Source organism: Adiantum capillus-veneris, chromosome 4 (genome assembly GCF_014529385.1).
Source record: "Adiantum capillus-veneris isolate H3 chromosome 4, ASM1452938v2, whole genome shotgun sequence".
Classification (NCBI taxonomy): Eukaryota; Viridiplantae; Streptophyta; class Polypodiopsida; order Polypodiales; family Pteridaceae; genus Adiantum; species Adiantum capillus-veneris.
Window position 1 is genome coordinate 112,285,507 of NC_140934.1, and position 17,243 is coordinate 112,302,749.

At 41.8% G+C, this 17,243-nt stretch overlaps 1 protein-coding gene across 3 annotated transcripts; it reads left to right on the forward strand.

The window, feature by feature from the left end:
- The first annotated feature begins 11,480 nt into the window (after positions 1-11,480).
- LOC147459812 (uncharacterized) lies at positions 11,481-16,435 on the forward strand. Of its 3 annotated transcripts, XM_086511018.1 has the most exons (5): positions 11,818-11,954; positions 12,400-12,474; positions 12,574-12,821; positions 12,899-13,118; positions 13,356-16,435. In XM_086511018.1, the coding sequence occupies exons 2-5, from the start codon at positions 12,444-12,446 to the stop codon at positions 14,951-14,953; spliced, it is 2,097 nt and encodes a 698-aa protein (XP_086367144.1). In that variant the 5' UTR covers positions 11,818-11,954; positions 12,400-12,443; the 3' UTR covers positions 14,954-16,435. The 3 variants fall into 3 exon arrangements, with proteins under 3 accessions (XP_086367143.1, XP_086367144.1, XP_086367145.1); XM_086511017.1 differs by lacking the exon at positions 12,400-12,474 and having other exon boundaries at positions 11,481-11,954; XM_086511019.1 differs by lacking the exon at positions 11,818-11,954 and having other exon boundaries at positions 11,963-12,474.
- The last annotated feature ends 808 nt before the right edge of the window (positions 16,436-17,243 follow it).

Consider the following 17,243-nt stretch of genomic DNA (forward strand, 5'->3'; position numbering starts at 1 on the left):
GCTACTCTCTTTGGTTCAACTTTTTGGTTACTTTACTGTTTGGAAGATTGGCTGCTGGTTCGAAGTTTGTGAAGGAATTTCTACCTTTTAGGATGGTGACTCGTACCAACCTAATATTCATTTGTATAAAATCTTGCTATCTAAGTTTGTTTTGTACAATAACCTTGTCTTTATTCGGGTACCTTTGTCTTTGAACATGTATATGTTCATTTGTGGGTAATATATATAAATAACAAAAACACACACAAATTGCACTTAGATCCAGTCTTACTATTGGATCAGGACCAAGCTCCCAATATTGCACTAGGTCAGGTTCCGTTGGTGGTACAATCAGTCTGAGCTAGAAGGGGCTAGCTTCACACGATCCTTATGATGGTTTTCGAACCGGTTGAAGGTTGAGGCTGCTACCAAAATACTACACTACACTGTTATTTTTATAGTATGCTTTCCTTGCCTAGAAAAATTCTTAGATTATGCTTCTTATAAAATTTCCTTTCTAGTAGTTAAATTTTTGAGACATGTCTAACTATGGCTGTTTCAGTCAGTTTCCTTGTATCAGGGACTAGATTTATATAAGGAGTTGCTTTCAATGGCTTCTCTTTTGGTTCTTAGATGCATACAAGATCCTGAACCATCTACTCTCATTGTGGCCTCTTCTAGGAGTCCTATTATCTCCCTGATTCACACAGTCTCCTTTGACAAATGGGTCAAAACTTTGGCTATTTTGGTTAAAAACAGTAAGGAGGGTGTCTCGATTATTATCGACATTATAGCTAATATCTCGACTATCTCTAAAGCTCATAAAGAGGACTTGGCTAAGTTCTCTTTGGATGGTGCTGAACTAGCTAATCTTCTAAGGAAGCAATGTGGGCTCAGCCCGAGATTTGTCACGACCCCGATTGTTTCGATTCTCCCTCCTACCCCTCCTACCAATAGTCTTTTCTGTAGGGATGTTGCTGCTGTTGAAGCTGTTAAAGAGTTTTTTTAAAAATTATGTTCTCTTAGTGAGACTTCGCTTTTGGAATTGGTACCTAAGGTTTCCAGATATTTTTCCTTTCTACCTATACGACAAGTGGAGGTTTTGTCATAAAATCTAATATGTAACCAACACAAATGATTTTCTTGTATAAAACTGATCATTTAATGTGGGACAATAAACGGGAACATGGGTTAGAATATAGACATGTGCTTATGGATCTGTCTCAACACGGGGCCAAGGTTAAAGGGGTCCAAATGAGAGATGGTCTGTTAAAGAGCAATGCTACCTAATGGAGCTTAAAGACCTTAGGTTAGCTTCATTAAAGAACTCCAAAAGTTAGTGTTAAAACACCATTTACCTTAGGCAAGCTAGGACTACCTTGAGGTGGAAATCCTACTCAAGCATGAGGTGCTTGTCGTGCTTGCTAACTAAGGTGCTTAAGGTGTTTGTGGGAACCTTGCCCAAGCTTGAGGTGCTTCTCATGCTTTAATGACCAAGGTTCTTGAAGTGTTCAATCCAAAAACGATCTCTCATCAAGAGGCATAAACTATTTTCATGCTTAAATGACTAAGGTGCTTGAAGTGTTCAATTCAAAAATGATATCTTAAGAAGCATAAATGACACATATCAAGATTCTGCCCTCATGATGTGCTTGAATGTAATAGAATAGGCTTTAAAGGGGTCCATTGAGAATTAAGATGCATAAAAATAAGTAATTAAATTCTTTCTCTCAAAGAGGAAAAAGAGGACACATGTCCAAATGATATAATTAAATAATAAAAGAGAGAGAGAGACAGAGAGAGGGGTGGACCAAGCATGAGAGGGGTTATATTCTCCCCCCCCCCCCCCCCCCCCCCCCCACACACACACACACACACACACACACTCATTGTGAGAAGTGCAAAGTGCAAGAGCTCCATCTCCTTCTCCAAGCTTGTTGAGAAGTTGAGAGCCTACACCAACACTCTTGGCTACGGAATGCAAATCCAACCAAGATCCATGCTTCAATGCTTAAGCTTGCCATCTCCTTCATCTTTATTACTATGCTATTATGCTATGATAAGCAAGAAGAGTGATGATAAGTGAGGAACTATTTCTTTCTCTTATGAATGATTCTTCTTCCTCTTCCCTACCCTCATTCCCCGCTAGCTCTCCCCACCTTTGAAGGTGTTTGAGGCCTTGGGACTAAGGCTTGGGATAGTTAATGCTTTTTGCAAAGTTTATGTTATGCTCGTGATGCATGAAGCTTTCCATCTTCATTGCATCACCTAGGTCACAAGGAACATCAAGATTGTATTGTACCAAGTCTCTCTTGATGGGAGAATCTATAATACAAATGCTTTTTGGAGGGGGGACCGGCTTCAAGTAAATCCAGTCCTCAACTATTTTCATGTTCTCTAATACCCTCTCTTGCAAAAGTATTGTTCATGCCAAGTTAATTAAGTACTATGTTTATGTTGCTAACATCAATTAAGTTCACCCTCTATGTTGTCAAAGTAATCTCACAAAAATGCTCACTCTAATTCTCTTGATTCCTCTTTTCTCAAAGTTCATAGGCCATTTCCACTACATTGGTATCAGAGCATTTGGTTTCTCTTTTGTTGCTTAAGAAGAGAGGTCCTTAAGTAGCCTATTAATGGTTGATTTTGTTAATTATATTAGGGTAAGTGGGACTGGGATCTATTATCCGTTTTGATGAGCCCACTATGTGGGATATGGTGCACACCTCGGGAGATTTGGTCTTAATAATGGGGTCTTTTTAGACTTGCCTACAGCTTTACCATTATTGAGCCATAAGAAGTCCAAAAGGAACTAGCCCTCAGTAATTCTGCAATATTAGACCCACTCCACTACTTTCTATAATTAACCAATTCGAGCCATGGGTGTAGATACTTAATTTATGATTTTCAAAGGCTAAGAGGAGTAGCAACTAAGGTTTTGAATTGCCAAAGAATACACTAAGTAAACACATAAGTATAATTAGCATGGATGACAATACCAAGAGAGTAGAATAAACATTGATAACTTTGATTTTTCACATGAAGGTGCTAATGATGATGCCCCCATGTTTGTCAATTATCTTGTTACTAGGTTGCAACAAGCTATAGGCAACCTTGCTTTGCAAGCCAAAGTTACACAACAACTTCGTGCTTATAGGATTTCCCTTCCTCTATAAGAGGAGAGAGAGCTTAGGAGGCCTCTTGATGAGACCCCAAAAAGAAGAGACTCTCCCATACGAGAGGAGGAATTCAAAGAACAAGAAAGTAATGAGTCCCTAAGTTCCTTTGAAGATGTGGCTCCACGAAACGAAGACGACGATTTAGACGATCGCCAACTCCTCCCAAGAGGAAACGGTCAACGCACAGTCTTTCTCCTCGTCACTCCGAAAGGGAAGAGAGGAAACAAAGGAAGAAAATGTCAAGAAAGAAGTCAACTTCTTCTCCTTCTTCTTCACCTTCCTCCTCTTCCGACGAAAGCTATGTCTATTCTCCTAGAGAAATGAAGACGGGAGGACATCGCAAATCATACCCTGCATGGCAAAGGTCACAAAAACTCAAGAAGTTCAAAGAGGGAGGAAAGAGTATCTCTTTTCTCACCTATGATGGCACCTTTTGTGCCACCAACAAAGTATTGGTCTTCATCGAGCAATTTGATGTGGTCTTTGGAGACGAGGGATTCACGGAGTCCTCCAAGCTACACCATGTAGCTATGCACTTCCAAAAAATATGCTCGTCAATGGTGGGCTAGCCTTCGTGGCAATGGCGAAGCCCCAAAGACATGGAAAACTCTACGAGTTTCCATCATGAGGCAATTCCTTGCAAGTGATGCAAAGGACAAAGTGCTTACCGAGGAATGGCGCAGTTTGAAGCTTCTCTCCCATGAGTCTATTCACAAATATGTGGACAAGTTTTGGGAGTTACATCTCAAGGCTACTATCTTCCAAAAAATAGACTTTCACCTCTTTCCTACGCTTGGGGAAAGGTAAGGAAACATGATGCCTTCATCTTGTTTGACCCTGGCTCTACTCACAACTTCATATCAATGGAGTTGGGCATTCAAGCTTTTGAGATGGGAGATACTGTAACTGCTGACACGGCTTTCAAGGGACATCAAGCCTCCGTTACTCCCTTGATTGGGAAGTTGAGTCTTCATGTTCAAAGCTATGTCAACAAAGAAGACTTTTTCATCTCTCCTCTCCAACATGAGGATGCTATCGTAGGGGCACCATGGTTCAACCACATGGCTGCCAACATGAATTTCCCTGAAAGGAGAATCTACTTCACCTACAGGGGAAAGAGCATGTATATAGATGCTAATGAGTTTGGTCGTACTATACCACTTGTAAATTCATTGGCTTTTGATAAGTCAATGAAAAGCTTGGTTTCTGTGTACATGATTTTTATCAAGAATCCACTAATGATACTAATGATTTATCAAATGAAAATGGTAGGAATCAAGAAGAGTTAGACTTGTCTACTTTTCTAAATGGATTCCAAGATGTTTTTATCGATGATATCCCTATGGACTTACCTCCAAAACAAGGGAAAGATGACCATCGAATTGAGCTCCTACTAGGAAGCTCACCGCCTAACAAGCCTCCTATCGAGTTTCCCAAGCTCAACAAGAGGAGATCATGAGGAAGTACAAGAATTGGTAGACAAAGGGATGGTGAGGCCTAGCTCCTCTCCCTTTAACTATTCTACATGCCCTAGACACACGGAAGCCCTATTTATTGGGGACTCCATTCATTTTACAAACAGACCACCAAAGTCTCAAGTACTTCATGACGCAAACCAAGCTTTCCGACAAACAAATGAGGTGGGAAAATTTTCTTTCGCAATTTTATTTTCATATTGCTCACATTGTTGGTAAGCACAATCAAGTGGCCGATTCACTTTCATGACGACCAAAAGTTAATGATCTATCTTCCATGATAGATGAGTATGCTACTGACCATGACTTTAAAGATGTAATGCCAGCCCTTGCTTTGGGGAAGAAAGAGGAACCATTCACCTTGCAAGAGGATTCTCTTCTCCATGGTAATAGGCTATGTGTGACCCACTCCCTTCGTGAGAAAGTCATGTATGAATTCTATGCTCCTCCCTATGCGGGGCATAAAGGCATTCAACCTACTCTTCGAGGCGTACTTCTATTGGCCTACCATGAAATTGGACATACAAGAGTATGTTTCAAAATGTGTGGTATGCCAAAAGACTAAGTATGATAGAGGAAAGAAACCTGGATTACTTTAGCCATTGCCAATCCCTAATTCACCATGGGAGAGTATATCCATGGATTTTATCTTTGGATTACCCAAGTCTATCCATGGGAATACGGAAAAATGGATAATAGTCGATAGGTTAAGCAAGAAAAACACTTTATTCCTGTCAAAAAGACTATTAAGGCACACCAAGTGGCAACCCTCTTTATATCTTATATTTTCAAACACCATGGATCACAAACATCCATCGTGTCAGATAGAGATCCTAGAATGACCAATAATTTTTGGAAAGGTCTCGTTGAAAATCTAGGTACAAGATTGAATTTCTCTTCGGCCTATCACCCACAAACGGATGGCCAAAGTGAGATAGCCAATCTTACAATACTCGATCTACTAAAGACTTATGTTACAAAAGTAGATCAACGCTCACAATGGGAGAAGTACTTACCCCTTGTAGAGTATGCGTACAATAATTCTGTCCATACTACTACGGGAAAAGCACCTTTTGAGATCATAGAGGGAAGACCTAAAAGTCTCTTGCTACTTAAATTACATGGGAAGATCTTCGCTGCTGATGATCATAGCCGTGACCTACAAGAATCTTTTCAAAAGGTTAAGGAGGCTATATCCATCTCTCAACAAAGGCAAAAAGTTGTTTCTGACAAGCACAGAAGGGCCTTAATGTTCAAAGAAAATGATTGGGTCTTACTTAAGTTTTCCAAGGCTCGATTGAGGCAAACGACGGGCAAAAATCCTGCGGGCCACCAAAAGTAATATGCTAAACTAGCAAAAAGATACTATGGTCATTTTCAAATCTTGAAGCCAATCAATGACATGGCTTATCAACTCAAGTTGCCCAAACATTGGCTCATACACAATGCTTTTCATGTGAGCCTACTTAAGCCCTACAAAGGAGAGCCACCGAGAGAACCAATTATCGAAGACCCTCCAGAAATCAAAGACCAAGAAGAGGTGCTACAACCCAAAGCTATCCTTTGGCATGAAGACAAGGTACTACAACAGCGGTAAGATTATCCGATGATATCTTATTAAGTTCAAAAATTATCCTTTTGAAGATGCTAGATGGGTGCAAGGAATACAACTTAAGGATAGCATGAACCTTGTTAATGCTTACAATGCTACGCTAGAGTAAGCAAATGTAAATGCTTTCTATATGAACAATGTTTTTGTCTTATAGAACTGATCTTCTTTTGTGCACAAATTCAAATAGTATGCATGCTTAGAATCATGTTTGTGATGACGATGTCACTCAAACACCAAGTAGGATTTGTCACTCTAGTTTGGGAGTATGATATGGACTAAAGAGTAGACATGCTTGAGGGGCAACTACATCTCCCAAGCACCAAATGGACTAGTCATCCATTCTGGAATGATGTCGTAGGGTGAAAAGGAATCCTATACCCGCTAAGAAACGTAGATCAATGACTAAGATTTTATCTCTTCTATCTCATAGTCGACTATGATTTCAAGAGAGAGGCAATTTCATAAAATCTAATATCTAATCAACCCAAATGATTTTCTCATATTAAACTGATAATTTAATGTGGGAGAAATGGGAACAAGGGTTAAAATATGGACATGTGCTTATGGATCTGTCTCAACACGGGGCCAAGGTTAAAGGGGTCCAAATAAGAGATGGTATGTTAAAGAACAATGCTACCTAATGAAGCTTAAAGACAGAGGTTGTTTCATAAAATCTAATATCTTATCAACCTAAATGATTTTCTTATATTAAACTGATCATTTAATGTGGGAGAATAAACAAGAACAATGGTTAGAATATAGACATGTGCTTATGGATTTGTCTCAACACGAGGCCAAGGTTAAAGGGGTCCAAATGAGAGATGGTTTGTTAAAGACCAATGCTACCTTATGGAGCTTAAAGACCTTAGGGTTAGCTTCATTAAAGACCTCCAAAAGTTAGTGTTAAAAAGTCATTTTACCTTGGGGAAGGTAGGGCTGACCTTGAGGTGGGAATGCTACCCAAGCATGAGGTGCTTGTCGTGCTTGTTAACTAAGGTGCTTCAGGTGTTTGTGGAAACTTTGCCTAAGCTTGAAGTATTTCTCATGCTTAAATGACTAAGGTTCTTGAAGTGTTCCATTCAAACATGATCTCTAGAGGCATAAATGATTTTCATGCTTGAATGACTAAGGTGCTTCAAGTGTTCAATTTAAACATGATATCTTAAAAAGCATAAAAGACACATGTCAAGATCCTCCCCATTTGGCCCTCATGATGTGCTTGAATCCTATTGGATAAGTTTTAAAGGGGTCCAATGAGAATTTAAATGCATAAAAGTAAATAATTAAGTTCTTTCTCTCAAAGAGGAAAAAGAGGACACATGTCCAAATGATATAATTAAATAATAGAAAAGAGAGAGAGAGTGAGTGAGAGAGAGGGGTGAACCAAGCATGAAAGGGGGTATACTCTCCCACGCACACTCACACACACATACACTCTCATTGTGCAAAGTGCAAGAGCTCCATCTCCTTCTCCAAACTTGTTGAGAAGTTGAGAGCCTACACCAACACTCTTGACTATGAAATGCAAATCCAACCAAGAGCCATGCTTAAGCTTGCCATCTTCTTCATCTTTATTACTATGCTAAGCAAGAAGAATGATGATAAGCGAGGAACTATTTATTTCTCCTATGAATGATTCTTCTTCCTCTTCCCAACCCTCATACCCCACTAGCTCTCTCCACCTTCGAAGGTGTTTGAGGCCTTGGATCGAGGCTTGGGATAGTTAATGCTTTTTGCAAAGTTTATGTTATACTCGTGATGCATGAAGCTTTCCATCTTCATTGCATCACCTAGGTCACAAGGAATACAAAGATTGTATTGTACCAAGTCTCTCTTGATGGGAGAATCTATAATACAAACGCCTTTTGGAGGGGGTACCGGCTCCAAGTAAATCTGGTCCTCAACTATTGTGATGTTCTCTAAGACTCTCTCTTGAAAGAGTATTGTTCATGCCAAGTTAATTAAGTACTATGTTTATGTTGCTACCATCAATTAAGTTCACCCTCTATGTTCTCAAAGTAATCTTACAAAAATGTAAGACATGAACCTAATTTTGGGTGTAAATGTGAAAATTTTACCTCATACTGCAAGGATTTTGGTATACCTGGTGCACATGTTTGTACAACAAACCTAGCTATTATAAAGGTATCTTCTCTTCGAGGTTTACTTTGGAATGGGTTTAAATCACAACCTGTGGAGCCTCTTAATCCTCAAATGGCACTGTCCACACTACTGGACTGTCTGGCTGACTTGGCCGTAAAGCTCCAACTAGAGCAACAGATCCTACTGGAGCTTGTTGAAAAGCTTAAGACGGTCTTTTTTCAAAAGGTTAGTCTTTTTTCAGTTAAATGGCTCAGCTACGGATACCTATTGTATCTTCACTGTTGATATTACACAATGTTATGAAAACATTCCTCTCTTAGGTAATGATGGCTTTCTGGGAGTGCTCCGTGAGATTATCAACCTGGCTTTTGCTCTTGTGGATGAATGCTACCACCCTTGCATAGAGGGAGAAGATGCGTGATCGCTTCAATGAACACACATGGTGCAAGTGTAACCTCACAAACCCTTTCAATGAAAATACTGGTGGAAGTTTAAAACGCCACTATGCATGTGCACCTTGAAATGTAGACTACAAAAAACAAAATTCATGTGGCAAAAATCTGAGACTAGTAATAGAAGGGCCCAAAATTTGCACCTCAAAACATGCCCCTCCTCTATGGCCTTTTGCTCGCCAAAAAGAAGAAACATGTCACCTTAATAGCAATATGATGAAAGGGCCTCACTAGCAACATCAATGTACTATAGGGCTATTCTATTAAGCGACAACTTTGTAAAGATCGTAGCTTTTCTTAGGTTGCCAAACTTGGTTGTCTAGATTTGCTACGCGAGGAAAAATTAGAGCTTTTCTTGTGTGCACACGTGTGCACACGCACATGCGCGTGCCCACACACAGACACACAGATTTGGAGAAAGACTTTTAACCAATCCTGACCCACACAAAGACCGTGGTCAAAGTACAAAAGCTCCATAATACAACTACTTGAGTTGGGTTCCAACACAAGAAATGTAGCCACAAATCAAAGAGAGCCTACAAGGATAATATAAACAAAGAAGAACACATCTCCACATTTGCCATCTCATAGAATCCTAAAACTTTGATATCCACTTCAGCAACATCCTTCACTTGAGATGTTATCATTAATGAAAATGAGCCTAAGTTGTGTAGCATCAGAAGTGTGAGGTTTACCAAAACAAGCTTTGTTTCTCTCCAACCAGACCTGATAGAGATAGGCACTCTTAAGACAGGTCCACAATGGGATATCAATACTCTTACATTCACCCGATATTAATTCTCTCCAGGACACTTGGAGCTAGGAACCGATTCACAATTGACTTCAACAGAATACAATCTTAAATTTGATAAAAACTTATGGAAATGATGTTCTTCATGCTCTCCCAGAATCTTTGCCAAGGCACAACGAGTTATTGTCAAGTACTGTCTCTTTGCATTATAAAAGGCCTTGGAGATTATCACAGTAAGAAATTGTTATCGGTGTGCAACTAGTTGCTTTGATAGATGCTATGCTCGAAAAAAAGCTAGGTTTAGCCCAAGTTCACCTACAATTTGTGAAATTTACCTTTGAATTCTATTTTCGAAGGTATATAAACTTGTAAAATTTGGAGAAAATGAGTGCAAGAACCTTCAAATACAGTCATTTACCTCTAAAATTATCCACATGTAGGTTTTCTAAGTTTTGAAAAAGTTTTTTTGGAGCACTGACCTATAGAATAGATGATCGGATGACAAACTTACAACATGATTTTGGTTTACTTGCCTATCAGAAGAAGGGAATCCTCAAGTGTTGAATCACATATATGTGCTGAAATCTATAAGCAATTAGATAATAGAGGAGGACTGGAGGCAGACACGAAGAGGAGGTTGAACCATAAGTGGCAGGTACAGATTCAAATGCCTATGGGCTTTTCCTGAAGCCAATAAACATAGTCATTTGCTCTGGCTCTTAATACAACAGGGTGTTTGGACAGGAAAGAGGGCTCTACACAGGCTAAAGTTAGCAATGGTCTTTGTCCTAGATGCAAGGCTCAAGTAGAAGACTGTGCCCACCTTTTCTATAGTTGCAGATGCAACCAAGCATGCATCAACCTGTTGCATCAAGCCTGGAATAAGGTAACAATGGCTCCACTCACAGCTCAGTGTCTGCTCTTGGGCCCTTGTAAAGGAATGGATGTCTTGCTGTGGAATATATGAAGAGGGATTTATGTATGGAACTCTTGGCTGTAGAGAATTGATGCTGTTTATGGCTCTTCTCATTCTTTGTCTCAGGAGGGTTTAAGACCAGAGGTGCATAGGGCAGCCATCAAGGTTTGTCATCAGGTGAAAGATTGCCCCTTAGATTCCTCATTGTATCAGATTCAGAGAGCCAACAGATGGCAAAAATGGAAAAGCATGCTAAGTAGTACGTACTCTGCCCCTAGGTTTATTCTTAGAGACTCTATGGCTATTTGAGCCTGGTGAGGGGCTGACCCACCCCCTATCTGTGGGCCCCATGTAAATTTTTTCTCTTTGCTGAATTTTCAAATTTCACTTCCCTCAAAAAAAAAAAACTTACAACATGATTTTGATAAGAGCATATTCGAGAGCATCTTTGGGATATTCTCAGTAGAGGGTCTTTGTATATAAAGGCCCGAGGGTTGGGAAATTAAAGGGATCAGTTGTGGTATAGTTAGTGTGAAGGGAAGGGATGGTAGTCCTAATCAAGAAAATGATAAAGGACGTTGGGGACATTAAGAGGGTTTAATATTTGACCGGTCGCCTTTACCTCTTCAACCATTTAATTTTGACTTTTAAATAAATTAATATTTACCAATTGCAGACAAAAAGAAAATTATGGAGTTGAGCGCCCAATAAATGCCGCGCCAAAAACCAACAAATAAGCTGTTAAAAAAATACGAATAAAAAATTTGTTTGTATTATAAAAAGAGCCCTCTTTTAAGATCATGCATTTTTTGCCCCTTTTCAAATGTTGCTTTTTAATTTAATCTGATACGTTGATCTGGATACTTCGCTAATCGCAGCCGTCAGAAATGGGTTTTTAAAGTTTTTTGCTGAGCTCCAGATTTAGCCGTAGGGCTGGCGGGACCGCTAGATTTAACGGCTTTCTCCCCGAGACCATTTATTAGTTGTCTTCTTCTGCGCACTTTCTCTCTCTACGATGGGGGCTTGGAAGTTGGGCTCAGTGCCAAAGGCATTTGAATCCTCTCTTCTACTCTGATGCTGTTTGTGAATGTCTCTCTCTCTCTCTCTCTGTGTCACTCTTCTCTCTAGCCTGCTGTTGAGCGTGTTTTCCCCAGGTGCGGTGTTTCTGCTTCCGCAGCATCGCCCATTTCTCAGAAAGCCCAAATTTAGGGCTACACACACACACATACGACAGGCGCGCGCGCGCGCGCCCGCACACGCAGTCCTCCTCTCCCTCATCAAGCCACAATCCGAGCTTTCCCGGCTCAAATTTGCGACGCTGCCACTCACACTCGCTCCTTTCTACCTCTGGCTCTTCCTCTTTATCTCTCTTTCCCCATTTGTACTACATGGTTCCTGCACCATACGACAGCAGGCTGCGCATCTCCTGACTAGCAAGTGCAGCCGCTTTTCTTCTTTGCCTGCAGGCTCGTTTCTATCGTGCGCCGGTAAGTTTCTGCCCTCTTTTCCGCTTCTGCAAGATCTGTCATCTGTCTTGTTCTCTGAGGTAGCATGGTAGCATAGCAGCGCATGCCTTGTTATGGCTCGGGCCTCTGCGCAAGCCGGAGAGAGAGAGAGAGAGAGAGAGAGAGAGAGAGAGAGAGAGAGAGAGAGAGAGAGAGAGAGAGAGAATTAGCCACTCTGCTCATTGCTCAATAAGTGTGGAAAAGAGATGATCAAATAAGGAGGCAGAGATATGTATGTATGTCTCAGAACATGTTGCCTACACTCTTAATATCCCCCTTATTGTGGGTTGCAAATTTTACATGAGGCAAAGAAGCTCTATAATCCTCAATTCCCGTTGCTAGTAAAACAGCTTGTGTTGTTGATCTGCACGATAGTGTTAGTCCCCTAATTGCAGAAGTTTGAGCCAATTGAAGAATCTTGTACCAGGTCTCATGTGAGCTTGAGAGCATATACTCTCTGTTAAGGTACCGATGAAAGAAGGGCTATTGCTTCTTCATGAAGGTATAGGCATGGTGAATGCCCTCTGCTCATGTATGCTCGCATTGATCAGAAAAGCTTTCCGTGCCTTCTCTGATTCATCGTTTTGGGCTTCATCTCCAGGCATGTACAAAAATCAGCTACAAGAGCTTGCACAGAGGAGTTGCTTCAACCTACCTTCGTACTCATGCATAAGGGAAGGTCCGGACCATGCTCCAAGGTTCAAAGCTACTGTGAGCTTCAATGGAGAGGTTTTTGAGAGCCCAGGATATCACTCAACTCTTCGACAAGCTGAGCATGCTGCAGCTGAAGTGGCCCTCAACATATTATCAAGAAGAGGCCCTACTCAATCTCTAGCAGCAAGGATACTTGTAAGTATAAGTATGCAGAGAAACTGTGCTTGTTTGTTTGCCCATTTCCGATCATAAATTATTTACTTCGCATATAGGACGAGACGGGGGTATGCAAGAACCTCTTGCAAGAGACTGCTCAGAGAGCTGGGGTCTCCTTACCTGTCTACACCACAGTCCGGTCGGGTCCCAAGCACCAGCCTCTATTCACATGCATGGTGGAGGTTGGAGGTAGGAATTTTGTAGGGGAACCTGCCAAGACCAAGAAGCAAGCGGAGAAGAATGCAGCCTTAGCTGCATGGTCCGCACTAAAGCTCTGTGAGTATCTTTATGCCTCTCTGGGCTCACCTTAAGTCTCGTGATTCCATGTTGTTGTTGAGCCCCCTTGTGTTGTAGCCAAGATTGGCTTAGGAATCTCTTGCCTGTTTGGTAGGCCGCTAGGCAACATAATTGTTTGCCCAACTTATCTCAAGCGTCTGAAGGGCAGATTGACAAATCTTAACAGTCTGTATGTATCTTTCAAAGCTTACCATTTCTTTTTTTTGCACCTTGCAGTAACTCCTGCATCTCACTTGCCCTTACTCCCAGCGTGCACTGACTCGGATAATAAAGTAAATGTATTCTCGGGCACTCAATATGGCTGGGATGATCAAGTCTCTCTTCAAAGCCCATCATATCAGGGAGCTAACATTCAACGAAGTAAAGTAAGATCTGTAAATGTAAGAGACAGGAATCGCATTGCTCGAGATGGGCATGTCTCCACTGGGCAGTACTATCCTGCGACACAATTGTCTTCAGCTGCTGCTGTTACAGATTCATTGGGCTACGATCGCTATCACTCTGCCTATGGACCTAACAGAACCTCTTATCCATCCACTGGGGAGGTCAGCCATGATGTAGCACAACAATTTCTGTACAAGCAGTCATCTTTCACAGGTTCTGCTTGGCCTCAGCAAAGTGCGAATAGTGAATCACTAGCACACCTTGGAAGGACCTTCTACAACTCACAAGCTACCCCTGGTCCATTTGCAAGCTTTTCTAGGCGGCAAGCAGGTCGACATCAAAGACGGCACTCGTTATCCGGTATTGAGTCGCCAGGGCTTGCCCAAGAAGCTATGGCTGTGTCTCACGCAAGTGGTGGTGGAAACATGCTTGTCAGAGCTTCCCCTCATCCACAACAGATTAGGGGGTTGCCCTACCAGTCTCTTAGTGAGCGCTTTGAGCTTAATAGGCCCTCCTTACTTGAGGAGTTGCAGCTCAAAGATGATGAAGACGATTGGTCTCAGCGTGATGTTATGTCCTCTTCAGCTAAACAAACTCGACACCCAACAGGGAGAATGCGTTGGCAGTCTCAGAGTGAAAGATTTGAATACAGGAATCACTTTCTACCGCAAGTGGAAGAGGTTCAATATTGGGATGAAGAGGAATGGCCGCAAGATAATTCTTATGGTATCAATAGTCATGTAGATCGAGAGCAAGGGCTTGAAACCAAGAGTGGGTACAAAGAAGGATGGCTGCGCGGAGACACTTTATTGCAAAGTTTGGAGGCTCAAAAGAATCATGGGTACCGAGAAGGTTGGCTGCGCGAAGAAATTAGAAAGCATAGCGTAAACGAGAGGCGTAATGCATACAGGGAAAGCTGGGCAGATGGGGAGGTTGTGAGCTATGGCCAAGAGGAACCTAGCTGCTCAAGTCATGGCAGCCAGTCACAAAACAGTATTATAAATGGGGAAAGGTCTATAGGGATGTCTGGTGGTGCTGATCTGGATATAGAGAGGAACCACAGCTATGGAGATACTTTTAAAGATGCACAATTGGACAACAAGAGTGCCTTTACTGCTACTTCAATGGCATCCACCCCATCATCACCATTTTCATCACTTTGGGCAAAGTCGACACAATGGTGGGGATCTCATAGACCTTCAAGCCCCTCTTCCACTGCCGCTGCTCTGGCAAACACTCTCGGCCTTCGACCAGCCTCCTCCATGGCTCCGGCAGTTAGAGTCCGCCAAATGGTGCCAGTATGCTCTGCACCTCCTCCGCGGCGAGCTGATCCTCCCGTTTCAAGTCGTCATCCTCCAGTGGACCATTCATCATCCCTGGCGGAGTCGGAAGCAAATGTAAATCAGCTTTTCAACTCGCTAAGATTGTAGCATCTCAAGCTTGCATTGGGGCAGGAGAACTGTAAAGTTAAGCTAAATGGCATCACAGAGCTGCTTGGCAGGAGCTTTAGTATTTTTATTCTTATATTGTTACCGTGGCCGAATGAGTTTCTTTTGGGTACTCCCCCTCAATTATTGATTTATGGAAGCTGGATTGGGCAGAAGCATGCGAAAGACTTGTATAGATAGGTTTCTCCACCCTGCAAGAGATCACCTTTCGTGGTCTTGCATGATGGATGTTGAACCAGGAACAGGCCTTTGCCTTTAACTGTCACGTGTTATGGTGCTAGAAGAAAATTGAGAATCTTGTCTAGCTTCTTTTTCATCTTATTGCGGAGGAAAATGGTCTGTGCGCCTATATATGGTATCCTCATGTTCATCATATTGCAGAGGAGGAAAAGGTCTGTGGGCCAATACATCAAGGGCCAATACATCATGGTATTTCTTGTCGAGGGATGCTTATCACATTGTGAAAGAATCAAAGGGTTTCTCTCAGTATTGTGCGTGAGAAATAGTGGGGAATCTTGGGAGTTTGTTTGAATCAATGGGACCTTCTTCCATTGTGTTCCAGGAGGAGATCGGCAAACTGTGTTATTTGCCATGTCCTGTTGTGAAAGCATGTGAGTGTTGCTGTGAGAGTGCTCAAGATGTTTGTGAGTGACCAGCTTCTCTAAGGTTGTTACTGTGGATGGTCTCGTGCCTGCTCAAGATTGTTGCTAGAACCAGCTTCACCGATTCTGTGTTGTTACTAGTGTTGGTTACTATCAGTTTGTGCATGAATTCTGCACCGTCCTGCTTCTAAGCCAATTTTTGCATTATGATGGAGTACATTGCCAATTGCCAAAGTTGAAAGGTGGCCTATACATTATACTGGGTTTCTTGTTCTCTTCTGAATCTACATTATCATTGACGCTGAAGTCAATGCTTCGGCATAGGGGTGATGAAGGAGTAAGGTAAGAGAGAGGAGGGAAGCTACTTCTCACTCTCACTCGTGCATCACTGAATACTTGACCTAAGCCATGCACATGCACATGCACATGCATTGTGATTTGTTACTTCGTTGAAGGATCCTTCCATGATCTCATTCCAGTGCCACTGTACCAAATCGAGGTCTACCAACTTTCTAAACCCAGCTCTACCTCCCTTACCCTGCAGAATATTAGTCAACATGATTATACTTTTCTGACCTATGATGTTACCTAAACCAAGCTCAGTAACTTAACTGCAACTCAACATTGGGCTGTGTGCAGATTTGCTTCCCTCTTGAGTATCATCGAGATAAATCGTCGGAGGTGTTTTAGGATTGTTCCTATGATTTTAAAAACTTATCTTCTTCTAGCTATATTTGGTTTAAGGAAGAGAGGGAGGTACTCTGCCTTAGCCACAGAGAAGTATATAGCCTTTTACCTTTACAGCCATTTTAGTGCAGTATTATTGGTTGATACAATATTTATTTAAGTGGTCTGTTTAAGATGTTGGTGTGTGGATAGAGAGAGAGAGAGAGAGAGAGAGAGTGTTTGGTTTGTTGGTGTGTTTGTGGGTATGCGATTATATATTTAGTGTGCGAAAGAGAAGTTTTGGATGTGCTTGTGGGTACTACGCAGGTGAGAGAGAGAGAGAGAGAGATATTGATTTGTGTGTGTGCGAAAGAGAGATTTTGGATGTGCTTGTGGGGACGGGGAGAAAGAGAAAGAGGGAGAGGACGCATATTATGTTCTCTGCTCCTCCTGCGCCGTGTTATAAGTTATAGGAGAAGAAGCAGCAGTAGTGGCGGTAGTTCGGACTCTGCTGAAAATGGCTCCAAGCGTTTAAGCGAGCGAGGACGACACGGAAGAACGACGTCCCGCATTGAAGCGCCAGCGCGCAATCATTGTCATCCACTTTCAATCACATTAATGATAATGATTTTTTTGCGTAAAGAAAGGGCGTCGAGTACCAAATGGGGTTATTTATGGGGCCTTTGAAAAGTGGCAGTGAACGTAATAATGGGAGCTAGCAAGTACACGCCACACAACATTCACTACCACATTCATACTTGCATGTACGATTATTATGTATCATCTATATATATTACAATTCACGTACCATGCCATACTTATTTTTACTTCACATTTACCACATGTATTTCTTTGCCACTGCATGCATCAATTGTCACTCATCCATAACTAGCCTTGGGACCCATATTAAATGTGGGGTGGAGTAATGGGTCGACGGTTCGGGTTGAGGGGTGGGATCTCGAGGCGCACTTAACACGGCCGCACTAAAAATTCACGTACCATGC

Excerpts from the sequence above, each read along its gene's own strand:
- LOC147459812 (XM_086511017.1), top strand. The coding sequence starts at position 11,555 with ATGTCTCTCTCTCTCTCTCTCTGTGTCACTCTTCTCTCTAGCCTGCTG. Across the intron at positions 11,955-12,573 it reads CTCGTTTCTATCGTGCGCCG|GCATGTACAAAAATCAGCTA; the intron begins GTAAGTTTCTGC and ends CTTCATCTCCAG. Across the intron at positions 13,119-13,355 it reads ATGGTCCGCACTAAAGCTCT|TAACTCCTGCATCTCACTTG; the intron begins GTGAGTATCTTT and ends TGCACCTTGCAG.